At 33.6% G+C, this 22,160-nt stretch overlaps 1 protein-coding gene across 2 annotated transcripts in view; it reads left to right on the top strand.

Moving 5' to 3' along the window:
• The window catches only part of LOC145673376 (PX domain-containing protein kinase-like protein), a 74,188-nt gene extending 53,278 nt beyond the window's left edge, over nt 1-20,910 (top strand). The window contains exon 10 of one of the 2 annotated variants that reach the window (XM_081743022.1): nt 9,783-20,910. In XM_081743022.1, coding sequence (XP_081599148.1) covers nt 9,783-9,970 — 188 coding nt within the window. In that variant the 3' untranslated portion in view covers nt 9,971-20,910. The remainder of the gene's footprint in view (nt 1-9,782) is intronic. The other variant, XM_081743023.1, reaches the window with a different exon arrangement.
• Nucleotides 20,911-22,160: the final 1,250 nt, after the last annotated feature.

Below are 22,160 nucleotides of genomic sequence, written 5' to 3'. Positions count from 1 at the left end.
GATGTCATAATGTCATAAAATAAAGAGATATGATTATTTTATTCCATTAAAAAAAAGTAATAATAATAAGTTTTCAACAAGTATAATTTTAACACAGCATTAGTGCTCCGAAAGAACATTGCTGAAAACTAACAGGTTATAAAAGTTTCTTCACTAATCCATTTGATTCTGCAGGTGTGTATGGAATCTCTTGTTCATACCAAGACACTTATATAGGTATAACAGTAAGGGCGATAGGTATAACACACACACACACACTTGACTGAAAGAACATATTAGGATGCCAAGTACAATGTATCGGGCCTTTCAAAACGCCTCAAAGAGACAAAGTATAAACGCTGATAAAGCGGAATTGATAAAAATAATAATAATAATCATCATCATCATCTTTCATAAATAGGCAGGTTTACTTTTTTAAATGAAGGAATCAAAACTAAATTCGGACTTAGACAGTTTGAACAAAAGATGTAATAACATTATTGACACTGTGAGAGTCGTCACCACCCGCTAAAGAAGCAGAAAGATTTAAGATGTGTGTTTTACGAAGTAGCAAAATATTTTTGAGTTTGAACATTTAATTTCCGTCATTTTTCTTCTTAGATCGGCAATCTTTCGATTGATTTGATACAGCTTTCCATTCTTCCCCATCCTGAATCACACTTTTTTTTTTTTTTTTTTTCATTCCTATGTACTTCTCTTTGCTACATTTTGAATTATTTGGTCCGTATATTTCAGTCAAGGCCTTTTTCTAGATATTTTTCCTTCTGCTATTCTCTCCAGTGATTTCTCCATGTCTCGTAGTGTTTTGATCATTCTATCTCTTCTTTTCGAAATAATCTTTAGTATCTTCCGCTTTTCTTCTATCATTTCTATTGCTCATTCAATTGATACCTTATTCACCCATCTAATTTTCAACAACTTTGTATAGCACAACATTTGGAAGGCTTCCATTTCGTCGTTTTCCCTCTAAGTCGATGCCTTAGGTCAGGGCGCAAAATTTAAAAGTCAGACGCACTCGCCTATCCAAAAATGATGGTCGCCAGTATCTCTCGTGTACAAATTATGAGGTCCCCCCTCCCCCCACAGCCTTTGGTTTGAAAAAGAAAAGAGATAACATCAGGGCATAAAATTTCAAAACCAGGCAATTGGATTCAGGATAATCAATTTTGAATTGGAAAATTCATATATATGTTAAAAAATATCTTACGTTAAGACTTCACGTTTGTGTAACGCTCTCTCTCTCTTTCTCTCTGTACTGAAGTACCAGTTGTTGATTGCAGTGATAACGGTATCTTAAGCCCTACTTATTTTGTTTAGACACTGAGTTGTCTCCCAGCTGTTCTAGCTTCAAATAGCGAGAGAAACGATCCCTCGCGTTGAAGCAAACCATTTCGATTAAGGGTGAGAAAGGAGGGACGAATTACAACGTTGTGAAGACTTAGTTTCCATGTCTGTTGTGCAGACTTGATATTTTATATTTTCTCTCACTCTGTGACAACTATTTTCGTGCGAAAGAGAAACTGTACAAGCCCTGTGAGTTTAGGGAGAAACCAATCCTACTGAACACTGATCGCCAGCTCTAAATTTCTAGTCGCCAATGGCGACCTGGCGACCGGAAATTTTGCGCCCTGCCTTAGATCCATTCAACGCCACATAGACTTTCATCAGCCTTTTATTGAGTTTTTTGTCAATGTTCCTGGTTAGAAGCGTTTGCTTTTCTTCGGATTCCTTCTTCGCTTTAGCTAATCTGGATTTTACGTCTTGGTTGCGTCTATTATCGCTTGTTGTTTTACTCCCTAAGTAACAGAATTCCTGCATCTCTTCGACTAGGGGATCTGCTATTTTAATCTTCTTTTTTTCTTTTCTTGCTCATCTCGTAACGTTAGTTTTGCTCTTATTGATTTTCATGTTGAATTTGCTGCTAAACACTTGTTGCATTTCCTTTAGATCTGGCTTTTATTATTTTTTTTTTCTCACTGTCTGCCGACAGCGCTATATCATCCGCAAATCTAAGTGTATGAATTTTCTGTTCAGAACAGTTATTTTTTGACTGTAACTGTCCTTCATTTCTTTCATTGTTTCTTCAATGTAGAGATTAGAGAAAATTGGTGACAAAGAATATCTTTGCCTAACCCTCTTCTGAATTATTGCTTTTCCTCTCTCTCCTGCTACCTTAATTGGTGCCTTCTGCCTTTATAAAGTTACATCCTTCGTTCCTATTTACGCTGTATGCTTACTTTAGAATGCCACGTAATCTACGGTTTTTTAGATAGAAGTTGCAGAAACGGTGTGAAGTCAGCCATGAGTCTTTAGATAGTAGTTTGATTACAAAATACTGAAAACTGACATACAGTTATTAAGATAGAGATCAAATACAGCGTGAGCCGTGGTTCTTTAGATGGAAAACAGGTAGATCTAATATATATAAAGCTGATTTTTTGTTTGTTTGTCCGCTATACCAATCACACCATCTTCAGATGCTAAATCCATATTTTTTCAACAAAAAAATATTGCTACCTTTTATCGTTTTAGCTCAAAGAAATCGGAATTGAAACGTGAAGTTTTAGCAAACCAAGATAGAAACTCAAAAGGGCAGACGTAGAACATGTTGTTACCACTCCAAATCATATTAGAAATTTGCTTTTCGCTATCTGTTACCGTTTCTTAAGTTTATAGCGATCAGCAATGGAAACAGAAATCGTAGATTCTGGTACTTCCGGTTTGCATAGCGACATGGGGATGGAGATAAATCCATGCTTGGGACGCTGAACCCATACGAAAAAATTGAATCTCGTTTTTTTGGTGGTGGAGATTAATATTGGAAACGGAATTGATAAAATTTATACTACTTCCGGTTTTATTAGATGAATAGGAAATGAAACATATTCTTAGGACGCTTAATCAATTTTAAAAATTCGCTTGTTGCTATATATTACCATTTTCGTTCTTTGATGCTCAACGTTGAAGTCGAAAATGATGGATTTCTACAACTTCCAGATGGAATAGGGAGATAAGGATGTTGTTGAAACCCGTTCTTGGAACGATAAATTCAAATATAAAAAATACTCACTACCGTTTTTGTTCTGATATGTGTCGACAGAGTGACAAACGGCTTAACCGTTTTATAACACTCCCCTATTTATACATAGCATAATTATGAAGTTTGCAGTAAGTCATATGGATATTAAATATAGAAAATGGGTAGAAAATCCTGACAGTTTTCTATATCTTGTGAACAAACTTGTTTCCGGTAAAAATAGTGATTATTAGTTAATGAAACATTGGTTTGAAGTCTCACTTGTTCCACCTGTATTTTGTTTTCACAAAGGATAATCAACAGTAATGTAGTTCGTCTAGAAACGGTGATTTTCTGACACGATCCGTACTGAAAAAGGATCCGTACCTTTGCTGAAACCTTCACGGGAAGATCTGCAATCTAGGTGCTTTCAGTAATTGCAACTTTAGCTACTATTTAATACGCACCTTATCAAATTATTTAACAATGTTTATTATTATCGTACATGTTCGTAGTACTTTAAAAGATGATAAATATTCTTCAGCTACACTTTCTTCGTTATACTGCGATTCGTAGTTATTGATGGTGAATGATTGTATTGGTCTTTTCACATATATGAATAGTTTTTTGGCTGAGATGTCGCTGAAAAGTAGTGGATTACCGTTAATACATTATAATTTTTATATTACGAGGGAGAGTCCCAAAATAAGTTTCCCCAAGCGACTATGGACAAACGTGGGGATGCAAGACACAAAGTAGCATGTGATATTAAAGATCAGACGTACCTTTATTTTTCCACGTAAGTACTACGTACATTGAGACATTTGTCATACCGATCTAGAAGCTTCAAAAATCCTTCCAGGAAAAATTCAGTGCTCTGCATACGGAAGAAGCGTCGAAAAGCTTCTGAGACTTCAGCATTGCTTCAAAAGCACGTGCCGCCGAGAGTCTTCTTCAAAGCTAAAACAGAGGGAAATCACTAGGTGCGAGATCAGGATGGTGTGGCGGATGAGCAAGGCGCTCCCACCCAATAGTTGCAATGTGGTTATGAGTTCCCGTTGCTCTGAGTGTGCTCTCGCATTATCATCCAACAGAACACGTGCCCATTCATAACGGACAACCGCTCGCATTCCCTCCTTTGCCCACGACGTCAAAACACACTTCCTCTCCATAGCTACCAGGCTCAGACTGAGAGATTTGTCTCCACTTTGCATAGGCGCTGCTACGGCACCATCTGCAGAATCGCGGGGGAACGATATCCACTTGTGTTAAGTGTGTTGCGCGTGCAACCGCTACCTTGTTTCCCCCATTGCTGCTCACTTTCCTGGGGAAAGGGGAAACTTATTTTCTGACTCCCCCTCGTATTATTATTATTATTATTATTGCTGTATGGCATGGTACGGGTAGGAGAGAATTTGAGTAATTGGTTCAAGAGTAGTGTTCTGTAGAAGTTCCTTTTCTTATTTGTTCCCTTGCCTTCGTTTATTCTTTTATTGCAAGATAGTGGATTATCGTATTTTCATTTTAGTTGTTGTACTTTATTTCTGTATGCAGCATTGTGCATGTGGATTATAAGAAACTTATTGTTGTAAAATATAATTTGCTAAACAATGATTACTATAAAAAATACTTGTCAGTTTAATATCTACAAAAGTCATAAAATGACAACAGTGCAATAAGATAAATGACTTGCTTAATTTAACCTAAGTAACTGCTTGAGGTAAATTGGTACTTTATATTTGAAAATGGTATTTCTTTTACGCAGTGGTACCTAGAATCTAATAGCAGTGCTATCGATATCGGAACACATACAGAAACATAATTACTAATTACTATATTAATAATATTACTATAATATATTAATTACTATATTAATAATATTTAGTATTTATTCCGATTCGTGATTGAACTGTTCCATTTCTGTACTCTGGCTGTTAGAATGTCGGAGCCGACTCTAATCTATAAGCAATGATGCCATGTACGCCAGTATATGTTGTTTCTTCCTGATGAAACGGCGTATACGATTAAAAATAAGTTGGTATCAATTAATCTTCTAATTATGTAGTGGTTATAAGCAATGGTATTTATTAAAATTCTTTCTTACAATCATTTCTATTACGGGTACACAAATTGTATTTTACCACAAATTTTAAATTCAGAAATAAATTAATATGGTAAAGCCTCTATCGAGTAGGTTCATATAAAAGTACTACGGAAATAAAGTATTCTTTTTTCTTAAGAAAAATAGTGTTTAATTTTTTTTATCTAATGTTCTTTCTTTTTTTGTTCATTTTGTTTTTACAGACAATTTAGACAGAAAAGTATTATTATTGAAGCGAGGATCTACCATTCGTCATATAGATTAGAAATATATTTTCTAGTGTTTGTAATTGTATATTTTCGATGGCATACGAACGTCCCAACTATGATATATATATATATATATATATATATATATATATATATATATATATATATATTTGTAGAGAAATGTCTGTAGTAGCTTTCCTCGAAGTTCTCCCAAATTCTTTCTCTGTTTCATTATCATCCATCTCCTCAAAGACCTAATCGTTGGAGTTCAACAAGTAAAGATTTTATTTCTAACTTGAAAACTAATGTTAATCCGATATAAGGACGAAGATGCATTTATTTGTCAGTATTTCTGTTCAACAGTGATATTACAAGAAAAAGGAAGAAACAGTGAAAATGAAAGAAACATGGAAGGTGTTTTCTTTACAAATCAACCTATTAGTTATTGTTTAAATCGATTAAGGATAAAACCTTGAATTTAGGCCCAACTTTCAAGTTACCGCACTCTGAGATTATGGTTTTGTTATAAATATTATGATAGCAAAATTGTCTATTTTGTGAAACTTATTAAGGCTTCTGAACATCTAAGAAAGGTCGTTCGCTCGCTTCTACTTTGTAGGATCACTAGTTACATTTATACAATAAGCAAGTAAGAGATGTGAATATTTGTTATAATTCCGCAATACGCATTCAGCTCCACTGATTGTAAGAACAGCTTCTAATTTCCAATCGTAATTTTTTACATATTTATCTGTGTACATTGCCTCATTTTATATATCTCTTCGTGGTACATTTGAGTTATTACTGCAAGTAGCTTTCTATGATCAATGTTAGTGATTTGTGCGTATACTTCACTTGAATTCACTAGCTATATATTTCAGACTATTTTTAACGATCAAAATTTGCAGATGTTCTTTCGATGGAGTTATGCTATGTTATGTTGATATATATATATATATATATATATATATATATATATATATATATATATATATATATATACACTGTGTATATCTCCCCGTCGGAGGTATAGGACACTATGTCACATTTGTCTAAGTTTACAGGAGAGAAATTTTATCATGCCGATTGTTGCTTTTATTTATTTTCTTCTACTGCTTGTTGAATTATTGTAACAAAACGTTCTCACTACGTTCTTTATGTTCAACAAACAGTAGCAGAAAATAAATAGAAGCAACAATCGGCATGATAAAATTTCTCTCCTGTAAACTTAGACAATGTGACATGGTGTCCTATACCTCCGAGGGGAAGATATATAAACCAAGTTTTGCGTATTAACACACTTTTGTGTATAAATAATAAAATAGTTACTTACATTTGATGCGTTTTAAATTTAAAAATTCTCTACGAATTTCGCTCTCTTTCTGAAACCATTGTCTTCCAGGTTTTCTCAGCAGAACGCTGGATCGCTCGTATTCACATACTTCTGGCTGCTTCTTGGTATACTGAAAACAAACACTTTCACTTTATAGCACAGTTATAAAGATAGTAAAGCTATGTGATGCAGAAAATTTAGAATCAGAACTTTTAAAATGTAAAAATTCTGATTCTTCAAGTTTTCTACATCTCATAGGTTTATTATCTGTATAGTCGTGCTATAAAATAAAAGTGTTTGTTTCACATATACTAAGAAGAGCCAAAAGGATGTAAATACAATGATTCAGTGATAAGCTGAGAAAACCTACCAGTAAGATTTTCTGTGGCAATTCAAAAAACTAGTCCGAAATCATAGAAATCCTGTTCAGTGCATACACGTAAAATTATCTCTCAGGCCATATGAACTGCGATAGGCAGCATCGTGTCCATTCGTTCCACCATCTCTTCTACTTTAATTCAGTTTTGTTTGCCATTCACGTCGTTTAACTTATATGCATTATATAAGATAAACGTTTTACGATAAGCTAAAGATTTCTTTCATGCTTTCTGTATGCATGGTCTTACATTCGATTCTTAGTAAGGATACTTGCTTCGGATACATACACCAATATTATTTTTAATTATTTTGCATTTTGACAGGTCCTGGGACTAATGAGTTTTTTAAATTTTAGGTTTGGGTTGCAAATGTTTCTTCCATGTTTCTCGATCTTCAGCTTCCTCTTTTAACTCCCAATATGTTTCAAATCATTGATCAATTATGTTCTTCTTCCTACTCCTGGCGTTCCTTCCATCTTCCTTTCTATGGCGGTATGAAGAAGACATTTTCTTCGCCAGATGTGTCCAATTCAATTGGCCTTCCTACGAAGAATGCTAGCTAAAAGAGTCCTTTTTTCTCCTATCAGTTTTAAAACATCATTTGTTACTCTTTCTGTTCATTTTATCTTTTCCATCTTTCTCCAGCACCACATTTCGAGGCTCTCTAAATATTTCTTCTTTAATTTCCGTAATAACCAAGTCTCAGAACCATATACTCCATGCTCCATATATAGCACTTAACCAACTTCTTCCTTATTCCAATATTAAGCCTGCTAGTTAACTCTTTGAAGCACGGCGGTATATAAAATGTTGTATAATATTAGTACCACCGTGCTTCAAAGAGTTAATAGAGCCTCTGCGAATACAACCCAACCACAATGATTTGATCGCTAGTTGCGTTGGAAATTACAGCTAAATATTCCATAACAAAGTGTCACATAGTCAAATGCACAAGGCAATAGCTAGAAGTACAAAACAATACGTTCTCGATCAACGTTGTAAGTATTGTGTTAGTTTACATCTTTGCGTAATTTCAGCGTCTCGGACATCAAGTGATTGCTCTGAACCTATAGAAATTCGGATCCCTTTTATTTAAGAAGTCCTGTCTTATATAGTCTCAATTCTAAAGAAGGACGTTAACATTTAAGGATGAGCAAAACCAATTTGGATTTTTCCCGAAACCATTTTCTCCAAGAGAGATGTGAGTTTTTACTGAAACGTGTGATTTTTGCCGAAGCTGGTATCTATTCTTGTTGTTGTAGTACTCGTTTGCAAACAAGCTAACGAAGAATCAGAAAGTTTCTGATAGAAAATCGGCCCAGTTCTAGGTTTGGTAGAAGACAGAACAACTTTTGAAAATCCTGTTTTTGTGCCGACCAGTCCTTAAAAATCAATCAATCAATCAAATATTTCTACTTATTCTTTCTTATGGGTTGTAATTGTATTTTAGTCTCACTTTTGCTTTTATAAACTTTCTGTCAGATCAGTATATGTTTACTGTTTACCTTTATTAACTGTTCTACTTTACATCAGAGGATATAAATTTGAATAAAGATATCATTTTACGGCTGTCGGCATATATTGAGTTTTTTCCCCTTCTGCAGCTCAATTTCCTTCGTAGCTTCTGTAGCTTTCATCCGTAACCACACGATCGAGCTCCATATTTGACAGTTTTAAACTGTGATGTGGAAATAGACGCTGTCTGCATGATGACTAAAATGTACTCATTATTACGATCAATGCTTCCATGTAACAGAAACAATATAATTCTGATGGTTTCAGAAACGAATGAACTTAATACATCCTGATAAATATCCATTACAAGAAAAAATTGATGTACATGCCAACTGCAACAAACTCCAAAGAAATAACAGAAAACTAAAGAAAAACCTCACTTCGGATGTCCCACAAAAGAAATTCAGCACGATGCTGTCCTTTCTTTGAAGTGTTAAATAAAATGACCAGTCCGCGTGTAAACATGGAAATAAATCCCATGTTCTAGTTTTCGTTAAATGTGCTAAGGGTACAAAATAAGTAAAACCTAATATTACCTGTATCATCCGTTTATAGAATGATTTCTTTACTATATCTTACAAATTCGGTAACCTTCACAATTAAGGACGGTTTTTTAAGTTCGTATGTGAGGAGCATAGTGGGGTTGAATTTTTTCAATTTAGCAAGGTCAAAATTGTAAACTTTCGATGACGGATATCTTGTAAGGTGTCATAGCAGATGAAGATGACTATTAAATTACAGTGCTGCCAATCATTGGGCTTATTTTTATTGTGTAAATTTTAATTTTTAAATGAAGTTTTCCTATTTTATCGGAAGTCACCTGCCCAGAGTTCAGGTTTGAAATTTTTGTTTCAATAAAAATTGATCGGGCTACTAATTAAATTGCCTTAAACATACTGCGCAATATGTTTTCACATTTTTTGAAAGTATTAGATTGAAAACTGTAATTTCCCGCTATGCTCCTTACATCATCTAAACAGATCTTTGCTTGAAAAACAAAACTATTAAATTGAGCATAAGTATTGAAGAAGTAATTTTGGTAAACAGAAAATAGGTAAAATTTAGAGAAATCAGGAATCAGTAGCAGGAATCAGGTTCTGAAGCATATCTTTTAATATTAAAAATCGCCCTATGTATGAGCCTCAGAAAAAATATGTTTACTAGAATTGTGTAAATAGTAAAATAGCACCTGATTTTTAAAATAATGAATCAGTGTTTTCTTTTGTTTCAGTGGCGGATGTCCCATCACCTCCTCCCCCTCCCCCACCGTGTCTAATCTCACCGAGCTCCACTCCTCTTCTCTCCCCACCGCTGACGCCCGCATCCGATAGAACTCAGCTTTTCAATTCAATATGCGGTTTCAACAAAGCAGCCTTGAAGAAAGCTGTCACAGTGGACAAGAGCGGTCCCAAATTATGAAAATTAGCATTTTGTTCTAAGAAGAACGAAGCGAACGTTTTTAATCATCTGTTTTGTAGATAACCTCTTTACCTAATGAATGTGATAATTGTCAGATTGTGTGAGAAGAAATACGTGCTTTTTTTAAATGTTTATGAATGAACTGTCAGAGTGATCATGATTATTTATTTAGTACAAGAAAAATACACACTGAGAACCTCAAAAGTTCTTGTTGGGCCTTTTGAACTAATTGTCCAAGTAATTTCAAGTAAAACATGCATTTAAATGAGTTGAAAGAGGAACACATTCGAAAAACGTAAACTTTCTGACTCTAGGTGGAAAAAGAATTTCAGTGTGGACCTGAAATTAAGAAGTGTGCCCCTTGTTCCTCTCAAGGGGTGTAGATTTACAAAAGAAGAAAACAAAATAGCTATCACAGTTTAGGCTACCTATTTTGTGGAATGCGTACCCTTTTCAACTTACTCATTCATTTACAAGATGTGTAGACTTTATTGACCTACTCAGCGGACAGGAGTGAAGGGTTGTAATTGGTCATTTACACTGCTACTCAGGTCCTTGTAATGTTACACATTAAATAAACGTTTAAACGAGATGCCTCTTTCCGTTAAAAAAATTGTCAAATTATGTTCCATGTTCTCCACGAAGGTAAGACCATAACATGATAGTGTCTCAAGAATATGTTAAAGATCTGCCATATTTATTACTTTAGTATACATAAATGTCGAAGAATTAGTTCAGAATTTTTTACTTAACATCAACTTTTGGGAACCTCGGTTTATGTGTGTATATATATATATGAAAAAAAGAGTGATAAATATATATATAAATATAGTACTCTATCAACCCCAAAGAAGGAAAAAAAAAAAACTTATATAAAATTGTTGACTATAATATCTTTAATCACTTGTGATCGATATATTTTCAGCCGCTCTTACATAACAGTAAATATGTACAGTACCCATAACATAGTAGATATCTAAAATATTCAGCGTCTAAGTATGTTGTCAGGTATATACTATCTGTGGTGAAGTTTTTTTTTAAAGAAAAAGATATGTTTTGTGTGTATAGATATGGATTTAGATAATTGGAAGCATAATTTTTGCATTGGAATCACCCTACACTTGTTCTATCATTTGGATTTATATAAATAGAATATATATATATATTTCCTATTCATGTAAATAATTATAAAATACATATATATGTATAGTTAGAGTTTATGAAATTCCCAAAAGACTTGACGACATGTAGCAATTGGGAGCAAATATGGAATGTTATTAAGGTTAAATATATAGACTGAAATGCTTTAAAAGGCCATTCATTCGAGAACTTGTTTTTAGGGATGGTCAGAATATTCGAATAATTAATGATCTGATATCCGTTTTTGATGGAACGGATATTCGTTGTCAGAATAAGTTTAAATTCGTTATCCGGATAAAAAAAAAAAGTAAAAGTCAAGTCGAGTATGGCCATCTCTATTTATCTTGTGCCATCTTGCATGAGGTCTTAGATATGTGTAATATTCAGATCGTATTGCGAATATTATTTACATCAAGAGGTGGAAAAGTCATACAGCATTGTTAAGTTATGTAAGGCTGGTCCCTTCAAGCAGTTGGTTAAACTTGTAACGAGATGTGATTTTTCTTATTTATTGTTTGTTTCTTATGCAACTTTTTCTTCTCGATAGAAAAACTAACATGGTTGATATGCATAAAGAGAGTAACAGTGAAATACCAGTATAAGGAAATTTTGGGGATTTCCGAATTTAATTTGTTAGAGTAAATTTCGTTATACTGAAAACCACGTAGTTGATCAAGTAAGTAAAAGCTCGTAAGAATCGATTCTACCCTTTTTCCTGGATCTGTTTCTTTTAATCGGAACTAGGTAATTTATCTGAAATACGTGGGTCGTTCAATATACAAGTTTCCCTAAGCTGTAAGATATATATATATATTTTTTAAGATATTTATAAACTGTGGGTTCTTCCTCACCTCTGCGCATAATCCCCATTGAGATTTAGGCATTTATCTTACCGTTGCATCAATTTGTCAAAACCTTTTTCAAAAAAAAAAAAATCAAGGCTCTGGCTATTTAGCAGCACTCTCCTCACATTCTGCTTCGCTTCTTCACCTGTTTCGAAACGTTCACCTTGCAATGCAAACTTTAACACCGGAAAAAAGATGGAAGTAACTCGACGCTAAATTGAGGCTGTATAGAGAGTAGGGTAGCCGCCCACCTTGATTCTTCAATTTTGTGTCTTGTTTGCGTAATGAATGGGGGTGGGCGCTATCAGGTTCGACATAAACGACCTGGTTTCCTGTCAACTGGTGATGAAGAAGTGAAGCGGAATGTGAAGAGATTACTAACTATCCAGAGCCCTGATTTTTTTTACAAAGGGTTTTTACAAATTGGTGCAATGGTGAGATAAATGCCTGAATCTCAATGGAGATCATGCGGATTGATTGATTGATTGAACGACCCACATATATAAATAAACAATGAAAGAGTGTAAGTGTAGCAGCATGAAGCGTAGTTGCTCAGGATTTACGTATATTCAGTTATTTGTTTGCAATTGATCTTTTTAAATAAATAAAGGTACGTATTAAACAATTCTTCAGGAGAAATGTTGCGTTAAAACACGCAACATGTACATAATTAAAACAATAATTGCGATTAATTTTTAATATAATAAGAGAGAATCTATCTTAGATACAACTTAGTTCATTATTTCTTGCAGTGGAAGATTCGTAAAGGTTATTTAATGGAATAACGTTTATTAGTTGCTTTCAAATCGCTATCCTGTTCGACTGATCTTGTACATATATGAAAAATGAACACCATATTATCTGTATAGTGAACTGACTTTATTTTTATTTTATTATTATTTTTTTTTTTAGTTTACTATCCTACGATTGTGCACCGAGGTTAAGGTAGGCGGCAATAATAAGAAGGTTGGTGGATAATGGTGGAATGAAGAAAGTGGGAGGAAACGGGAAATACAGAGAAAACCCATGCACACGGCTTTCGTCCACCACGAATTTCACTTAATAAACTAATTTAATAAGAAAGCTATTATGAAACAGAATGAATAATATTTTGAAAAGTTGAATACAGGCAAAAAGACGAAATTCTTCTAGTCCCATCCTAACTCGACGTCGATCTAATGTGGGCCGAAGGGTGGCCGAGTTTGTGAAAATGCCGAGTTATCGGCAATGGGATTAAAAAGAATAAGTGCGAGTGTTTCCTCAGAAAATACAGTACTGTACTTGTATGTTTTGGTTGTTTGAGAATACAACAAAGAATAAACTGCCAAATTATCCTTAAACAAAGGAAAAGCACGTACTTTATGAAGACATAGAGCTTCTACTATACATGAAAATGAAAATTAATGAATACACACTGTACAGTAATTTACCTGTTAAGACAGGTCTCAGAAAAATATTTTATGAAGGCATAAAGCTGTCTTATCATGAAAATTAACTAGCCGACTTTGCAAAAACGGGCTTTTTCGCCCTGACAAGGTGTGGCCTAGTTAACCGGATTAGCATTTGCTCAAACGATATTTTGTGGGAGTAAATCACAGACCACTGAAATAACAGAAAAATTGAACAAATAATGAGTTTGCTGTAGATCATGGAAATTTTTAATTTCCATTTATTAACAAAGGATAGTTTATGAAAATTATTGCAGAGAAGTTAGTATCGCAAGAAGTTTGTGGCTGATGTAAAATGTTTTATGTATATGTTATTGCAAAGTTGTGTGGGAAGAACATACGTGTTTTAACAGTGTGAAAAGTTTTTATCGTTATTAGTGGCATCTTATATGTAAGATTAACAATTTTGTCGCTTATAATTCAAGAATAGAAGCACTACAATGATGATGTGCGAAGTTCTACAATTTATACTAAATGTATGGGTTTTTACTTAATTTTCTGAATTTTAGTAGTTCAAGAATACCTCCCATGTAGATCAAAATTCAACAATAAACACTTCAACGGAAGAATTGTTACTGAAGAAAACTCCCGAGTTAAAATAATTTAAGAAATATAATACATTTTTTAAGGTTAGTTCTTAATTTTAATTTACGTTGTTTTTTTTTTTTAAAAGCTTTGGTATCAGTGATCATTAACTTTTCACCCTGATTTCATATTGAATCGTCCTAGTAGAATTTTTGATTGTGGTAATCTGTTACTATATCAGGATCGCATGCAATTGTGCCATTTCGTGATTTAAAAGTTACATCAAAATAAATATCAGCCATGTTAGTAGAGAGCATAATATGTATATCCTGAGAGTTACATTTTTTGTACTGCTAATATCTTACAGTGGTTTTCGTAATGTTTTTGTATACAGATAATTGTTTCATGTTGTATTTCTTGAATTTGTACTTGTTCTGTTTAATTTCTGTTTCAGCCTGCAGACATTTAAGAGAAAGTACTGATAATCCGGATGACACCAGATGTACTCATAGAACAAGTTACAATTCTTTATGTTTGGAGTTGCAGATTACTCTTATTTTGTAGGCTAATTTTCATCATAATCTTAGGTATTGTCATCACTGAAAGATCATTAGCCGGAAATTAAAAAGTGTTTATGCAGTACGGTCCTTCGTAATATCGTTGAGAAGCTTCTATGAAATACGCTCCTTTGTAATATCTGTAAGGAGTCTATGTAGAATGTGGCTGTTCGCAGTACCTTTGAGAAACATCTATGAAGTACTGTCCTTCGCGGTACCTTTGAGAAGCTACTATGTAGTTCGGGCCCTCGTAATATCTTTGAGAAGCTTCTATACAATACGGTCCTTTGTGATAGCTTTGAGAAGCTTGTGTGAAGTATAGTCCTTTGTTTATCTTTGAGAAGCTTCTATGCACAGAATTTTACTGCGGCATTTGAGGGAGAACGTGCATCGAAATGGACTGGATCTGTGGCGCGTGAAAATTTACATTCTTTACGACGACAATGCACCAAATTTTCCTCGCTTCTGTTTCCAAATTCCTCATTTCACATGTTATTGGTTGTGCACCCTAGATCCAGCGTGAATTCCAAGTTATAAAACTGCTTACGCAAAATAATGTTTAGATCACATTTCAGCTGTGGCAGGAACGGTACATGGCTGTGCAAGATGACTACGTATTTCCAAGGAGATACCACTCAAAAATTAGGTACGAAATCTATATTTTTAGTACATACTTACGAAATACTATAATGTAAAATAACTGATTTTTTGGAGAAGTTCCTCATTGTCGCTGATTAGTGGATATATTGTTGCTTAAGTTTCCCCGCTGTTTTCTTCCATCATCTTTCGTCTTAACTTAGAATTTAATGGAAGTTTGCTCAATAAGAACTTTCACGTATATTTTGTCTTTGTCGCTGATTATGCTTGTTGGTAGGATATGCAACACAACCTGTGTTGGAATAAAATGGAAACCAACTCTGGTCTATTTAAGTTTACTACTGACAGTCGCGGCACTATATGGCACAGGTACAAAGCTTTTCCTTCCACCGGAGTCAACGGCAACGTTATTATTGTTTCGTCGGTTATTACTCAGATAAGCATTCTGATACGTAAGCAGCATTAAACTAAAGATATACATATATATGTTCGTTTTTAAAACTATTTTAGAAAACCAAATTGTACGACATCTGGTGTCATCATTGCTCATATAGTGCTTCAATAACTAACTAGAATTAGATATCATTCTTGTTATTCAATTTTTACGAACTCCTGTTATATTATACTGTAATTTTTACCTACATACAGTGTTTTATTATGTTATACTTCATTCGTTAATTTAGCAGCTGTATCAAAGTCGTTATTTTTATTTTAAATATAATTTGTTTCAAATAAAGTATAAAACGTACCTAATTGTGATTAAAGTAGTTCATATATGTATATAAGTAGACACAATGATTATTATTTTTGAAAGACACGGATTCTAATCTTGCCTGTTTAGCTTTAATTTGCCATTTTATATGAAGATTATCATTTTTATTTCTGTAAAGAGTTTTAGCCACACTCCCGCTGCAGATGAAGTTTCTTTATTGTAAGAAGCATTATGGTAGTGACCCTGTATCTTCGGCTGCTTGCTCGCGATTAAGAAGTCGTATTTTCTAATAGGAATTTGCATTCCTTTGTGTCCAGTTTCATCTACGTATTATTCCATCTATGTGGTGTATTTTTAAAGACTCAAATGAACATGGGTTGATTAGTGTGATATCTGAGCTTTCTTCCCATTTTATTCTACCATCCGAAGTAAAAGTACATGAATCATCGTATTCTGCACGGAAAGTCTAAAAATTAAGAATATCACCGAGAACATAATAACAATCTTCTACATTTTAAACTGAGCGTTTTGCGACAATGTTTATCAGATATTTCATATCTTTTTGTGTGACGTTTATTCTAAGAAGTTTGGGAAGTTATTTGCCAACATGCTGTGTACGTAAGCAAACGAAAAAGTGAAGAGATAACATCCTATTGACGATAGAATCAATCTGTGTTCCCGTCACTGTAATTTTTCGGAATTGGTGTAGCCTCAATCGTAATGCCTTTTGCTATGTAAAACATGTATTGTCTTCCTCTGGGCTTAAAATGGTCGTGTTCTTAGATATGATTTTTGGTTAAGATATTGTGCAGTCCGAATCTCTTTAAGCTGTAAGTGTACGCCTTGTGCAAGCGACAGTCGTGAAAATGAACGGTAAACTAAATTAAGAAAGAGCCTGTTTGTTTTATCTGTGCTCTTGATAGCGCTGTAGTTTTGGGCGAAAATATCCCGTCTGAAGGAATAGAGGATGTACTGTCGTGATACCATTTTTGTTTTGTTTTATTCTTTTTTTTAGCCCATTGGTTTATATAGTTTTATATATATATATATATATATATATATATATATATATATAATGAACTGGAACTTTGGTGGTTTGATATTAATTTCTTTCTCAAGTCTGGTTTTTCCTCAAGCCTTCGGGTCATCTGCAAATTCACTGCATACTAGCGACATCTCTTGGCGTTAGGTAGGGGGCAGCGCAGCTAGCGACAACTGTTCGCTTGACTGAACTCTTGGGAGTGTGACTGGCAGACTGAGAGATATGCTGTTATAATCTAGATAAATGGTTCTTGCTTTATCAAAATGCATTTCTATTGTACATATTATTATTATTATTATTATTATTATTATTATTATTATTATTATTATTATTATTATTATTATTATTATTATTATTATTATTGCTCATCAAGCATTAAGCATTCTGCGTTTCGGCAGGTCCTGGGACTAATGAAGGTTTTCATGTAGGTTTGGGCCTGGAAATATTTCTTCAGCTTCCTCTCTTAACTCCAAATATTTTCTTTTCTTCTGTTTTTGGAATTATCGATCAGTTTCGTTCTTCCTATTCCTTGCTTTCCTTTTATTGCAGTATGAAGATGACAATTTCTTCGCAAGATGTGTCCAATTCAGTTGGCCTTCCTATTAAAGATGCTGGCTAAAACATTCTTTTCTCTCCTACCCGTTTTAAAAGATCTTCGTTTGTTATTCGGTGTCCATTTTATCTTCTTCATCTTCCCCTAACTTCACATTTCGAAGCTCTCTAAATATTTATAGATTTAATATTACTTAAATTTGGTTTATAAATTCTAAAATTACACAGAATTTAATTTTCACACAAAGCAAGGGACGTTTAAATAGATTTGAAAAAAAAACTAAAAATCAGTCCATAAAAAATCCAGTTAATCTGTAATAAACTCTGCTAAAGACCGTAAAGAGGATGACACGAAACATACATTTATGAATAGGCTTGCATTTATAAAATAATTAGGAATATTTAAATATGTTCGCCTAGGTGTTTATGCAACTCGTAGCTCATGTGTTTTGAGTTTGCATACTAGCATTACACGAAACGTACATTTATCACTGAACACGATATGGATTGCCACCGTTAAAATCATTGTTACGCATGAAGACGCTAACGGATTGACTTCATTAGCAAACCCGGTTGGGATAATCACTCTAACTCTCTCTTACAGAAAAAAAAAAACGAATAAAAAATTCACTTTCGTTCAAGTTATTGTGTGGAGTAACGGACGGACAGACGTACTAACAGTCTTTGAAGGCCCACTAGCCTGATTCTAACAAAAAAAAAAAAAAAAAAAAACTTTCCTAGATACCTAGGTAAACGTAGGGGGTAAAACGTACAGGTGGCACAAGTAATCAACCTCTGAAGCACACGTAATATTGTCGCATTTAAATACTCAGTTTGAGCTGTTTAACTGTCAGTTCGTTGAAATTTAATATCGACGTAAGCAAAAACATTCTCAAATGACTTGGAATACCAGGAGAGAGTAATATTTGAGCAAATTAAACGTGATATAAGTATCTTTAAGCGTGTAAAAGAAGATACTCTCATGGCACAGTGCATACTGGTAAATAGAACAAAATCTCTTTAACAAAACTTTAATAAACTAAAGCATAGTAAGTAAAAACAAACTATTAGTAAATATACTTCGTTCATAAGTAAACAAACAGAATCAACTGTTGGGTTGGAAACAATAAATTTTTGTCTGTAACATTCAAAATATGTGAATTTACCAAACTACTTAGGTACAAATTTTCACAGGATATTATTATTATTATTGAAATGGTTATCTATATTGTTTTGATTGATTCTTCGAATTTTATATATATCTTACGTTTAATGCATAATGAATCTATTATAAATCTGCTATTGAAACAGTACATTACATACGGCAGTACTTTCTCTTTATAGAAAAGGTAATTATTATGTACCTGAAAAATCCTTTATGCTAACAATTCCTGTGCTGCGTGTCTTGTGTATTTAAATCAGTATTACTCCAAACTGTTATTAAAATACATATTCTTCTATCTGTAAAAACGTGTTAAGCATTTAATTGTTTTTAAATTTACACTTTTTTTCTTAAAAAAAAGTAAATGCACTTATACAAAATATTCATTTTTAATCTTCCATTTTTCTGTTTAAATATTTTAAGTTGTTTTGATAATTGTTTTTGTAGCCAGCTAAGATGTTTGTATTTGTTTTCTTGTTATACGTCTGTATATGAAGCAAGTAGTCGGGGTGAGATCTAGGATATTCTACTGGAACTCCCGCCCTTCCCAGGACTAAATGAAACAAATATTTTTTGATAGTTTTCATCGTGCAGAGTAAATTTTTTGATGTTCAGAGAAGAAAAATGGATTTGTGACCGATATACAAGACAAAGATTAGTATTCTCATCCCTAAAAAGGGTTACTTTAGCTTTTAAGAGCGAATATTTTAGAAACTATTGTGTTATGTACATATATATCAAAATAGTGAAAACTTTCCATGATTAGAATGAATTTCTAAACTGTTTTGCTTATGGGACGAATGGTCGAAATCCATTTTGGAAATCAGTACAAATGTCCAGAAACAGCTCTGAGCATCAGAAATGTATTGCCAGTGGAAGGGAAATCACGAATCTTGATGAAAAACACTTGCCAACTTCTTCTAATTAGTATAGGATGATTACAAATGATTTATCGGGTTTTTGAAATTATATATAAAACATAAAATAATGAATGATATACAAAAATATACAAAGACTTTCCAAGTTTCAGGTATACTGATACAAATATTCGATGTGACTTCCTTTCGACACGACACACATCCATGCGGTAGTCTATTTCATTCCACACACACTCTAGCATATCTCTACTAATGGTTGTAAATGCAGCTGCAATGCGATCCTGGAGCTCACCCAGTTGTTGGTAGTGGAGACACATTCTCCCCCCCCCCCCCCCGAAAAATTCTAAACTGTCAGATCGAGAGCTCTGGGAGGCCGTGGGAAAAGCGCCAAGTCATCCTTAGCACATCGCCCAATCCAACGGCGTGGGAATTCTTCGTTCAGGTAGCACATAGATGTGTGTCGTGTAACGAAAGAAAGTTATATCAAACATTTATAATAGTATATCTGGAACTTAGACAATTTCTCCATATTTTCATGTATCATTCGTTACTCTATGTGTTATACACTTTGTAATACAGTTCTTTCAAACCCGATTAATCATTTACAATCACCCGATATATTGCTTGCTGCTAAATGCTGTAGGATAGATACTAAATAATTGAAATATGGACACACTTACTAGAGTTTCATTGTGCGTTGACGTCTTTGTCGATGACTTCTGAAAGTTGCTAATCTGGAAACACGTACCAGTTTTACGCACAGGAAGGATAACAGGCTAAACCAATGATAAATCGATAAACTGTGCATCTATGCGAAGGTTTTTGTCTTCCTGTGAAACTATGCTGAGAGAAAAGTAAACACACTCACTTCTCAAAGCAGTAACGAACTCAGTGTTTTTTAAGTACGGTGCACAGTTTATAGATTTATCCCTGATTTTAATTTGTTGTCCTTCCTGTGCGAAAAAAGTAGAATAAGTTTCCAGTTTAGTAACTTTTAGGAGTCATCGCCTAAGGTGTCAGCGCACACTAAAACAGATTGATTTAAGTACAACTACTTCGTGATACAAGGTAAGACTTCATATTTGAGATAGTATCTCGTTTATTTTTGGCTAGAGTAGGATTTTGACTGTCCTGTGAATAAAACTTTTGAAAAATTCATTCTGATCAATAAACGTTTCCTCGTTACCTTTTCACTTCACATGTAGTATTTTTGAAACTACATCTTTGAAAGGCAATGTGTCTTTTTAAGAGTGCTCATATGGACTATTGCCTTAGATATTAGTCACAATGACCCCCCCCCCTTTTTTTTTTTTTTTTTTTTCATTCTCCTAACATCAAAAGTTCGATTTAAGACGATGAAACTATAAATAATATATGTTTCGTTTAGTGGAGGAGGATTATGTTAGATCTCTTCTTGGTGAGAGTATTCTGTCATCGAAGAGATGTGAAACAAGTGTATAATTACCGTGTTCAAAAAGAAAATATTTATAAATATATTCATATATATATATATAAATATCACATATATATATAAATGTGCATGATTTCAATGTGAGTGTTTATTTTTGATACAGCTGAATCTCACATATTGTATTGTGAAAAATGATAAATGTTAATTTAGAAAATATAGCGCCTGTGTTGTTTTTTTGCTAGAATTTGTTGTTCTCGATGATGTCTGCAAATACATCATACAAGAAATGGAGTATTTTATTTTAATCCTGTAAATTATAATCGCAAGAAGTTCGAACGTATCTAAGACCATATACTTATTATTATTATTTTAAAGTAGCATATCCATGAAATTGTGACATTAGGTGTCAGATAAAAGGCAAACTAAGCAAATCTTACACAGAGAATTGATTGAAAGAGAATCACTGTTAGGCAGCTCGAAAACCACGTCGAGAAGTATATGATACTTAACTAGACTTTCTCTGGAAAATTCCCTTACACAAGACACACCTAATCGCGATTTCTCTTTCAGTGGATGTCTTCAGTATAATTTGCTGAGTTTGCTCTTTGGCACCAATACCTACAAGAAGTTTAAAGATATGCTAGTTTTAAGATTGACTTCCAGTGTTCATTTATTTTTATCATATGAAAAATCACTTTTATTATTCTGATCCTGTTAATTGAAGACACCCTTTATATATTCATTCCATTTAAAATGACTATAACCTTCACAGAAATACTTGCTCTATTCATGAACTTTGAAATTTTTTCACTGTTTTGTCTCAAGAAACGTAAATATTTTATCTCTGACGGTTATTTTGGAATCAAAATACGTAATATAAATTTGAAATTTGTTAGTTGGTCAATTGTAAATACTAAACTAACGTTGTCGTTCGTACGAAAGATAGTTCAGTTCAGTTCCCTCTCATTGTGAGAGACTCTTGCTGTGGGTAATGAATCCAATACACCTGCTTTAGTAACCGATGAGTAATTGGTACAGTCCCCAGCAAAAAAAAAAAAAAAAAAAAAAAAAAAAAAAAAAAAAAAAAAACCTGCAACATGAGCATGTAAATTTATTGTGAAACGACGAACTCTTTTGCTCTAAAATAAGTGTGCAGGGGAGGACGCCGAGGTTTACCCCTGGCTAATTCGTGCCACTTAGACATTATGTTGATTCCCTTTACTGTTAGGCGTAGTTTCACAAACTTACATGCTCATGTTGCACGTTTTTTGCTGCGGACTGTACAATTCATACATATACTGGATGGTACACTTGTTGCACA

This window comes from Thermobia domestica, chromosome 16 (assembly GCF_964235325.1).
Source record: "Thermobia domestica chromosome 16, izTheDome1.hap1.1, whole genome shotgun sequence".
NCBI classification, from domain to species: domain Eukaryota; kingdom Metazoa; phylum Arthropoda; class Insecta; order Zygentoma; family Lepismatidae; genus Thermobia; species Thermobia domestica.
The sequence above is the reverse complement of the archived record's forward strand: the minus strand, read 5'-3'. Positions and strand labels throughout refer to the sequence as shown.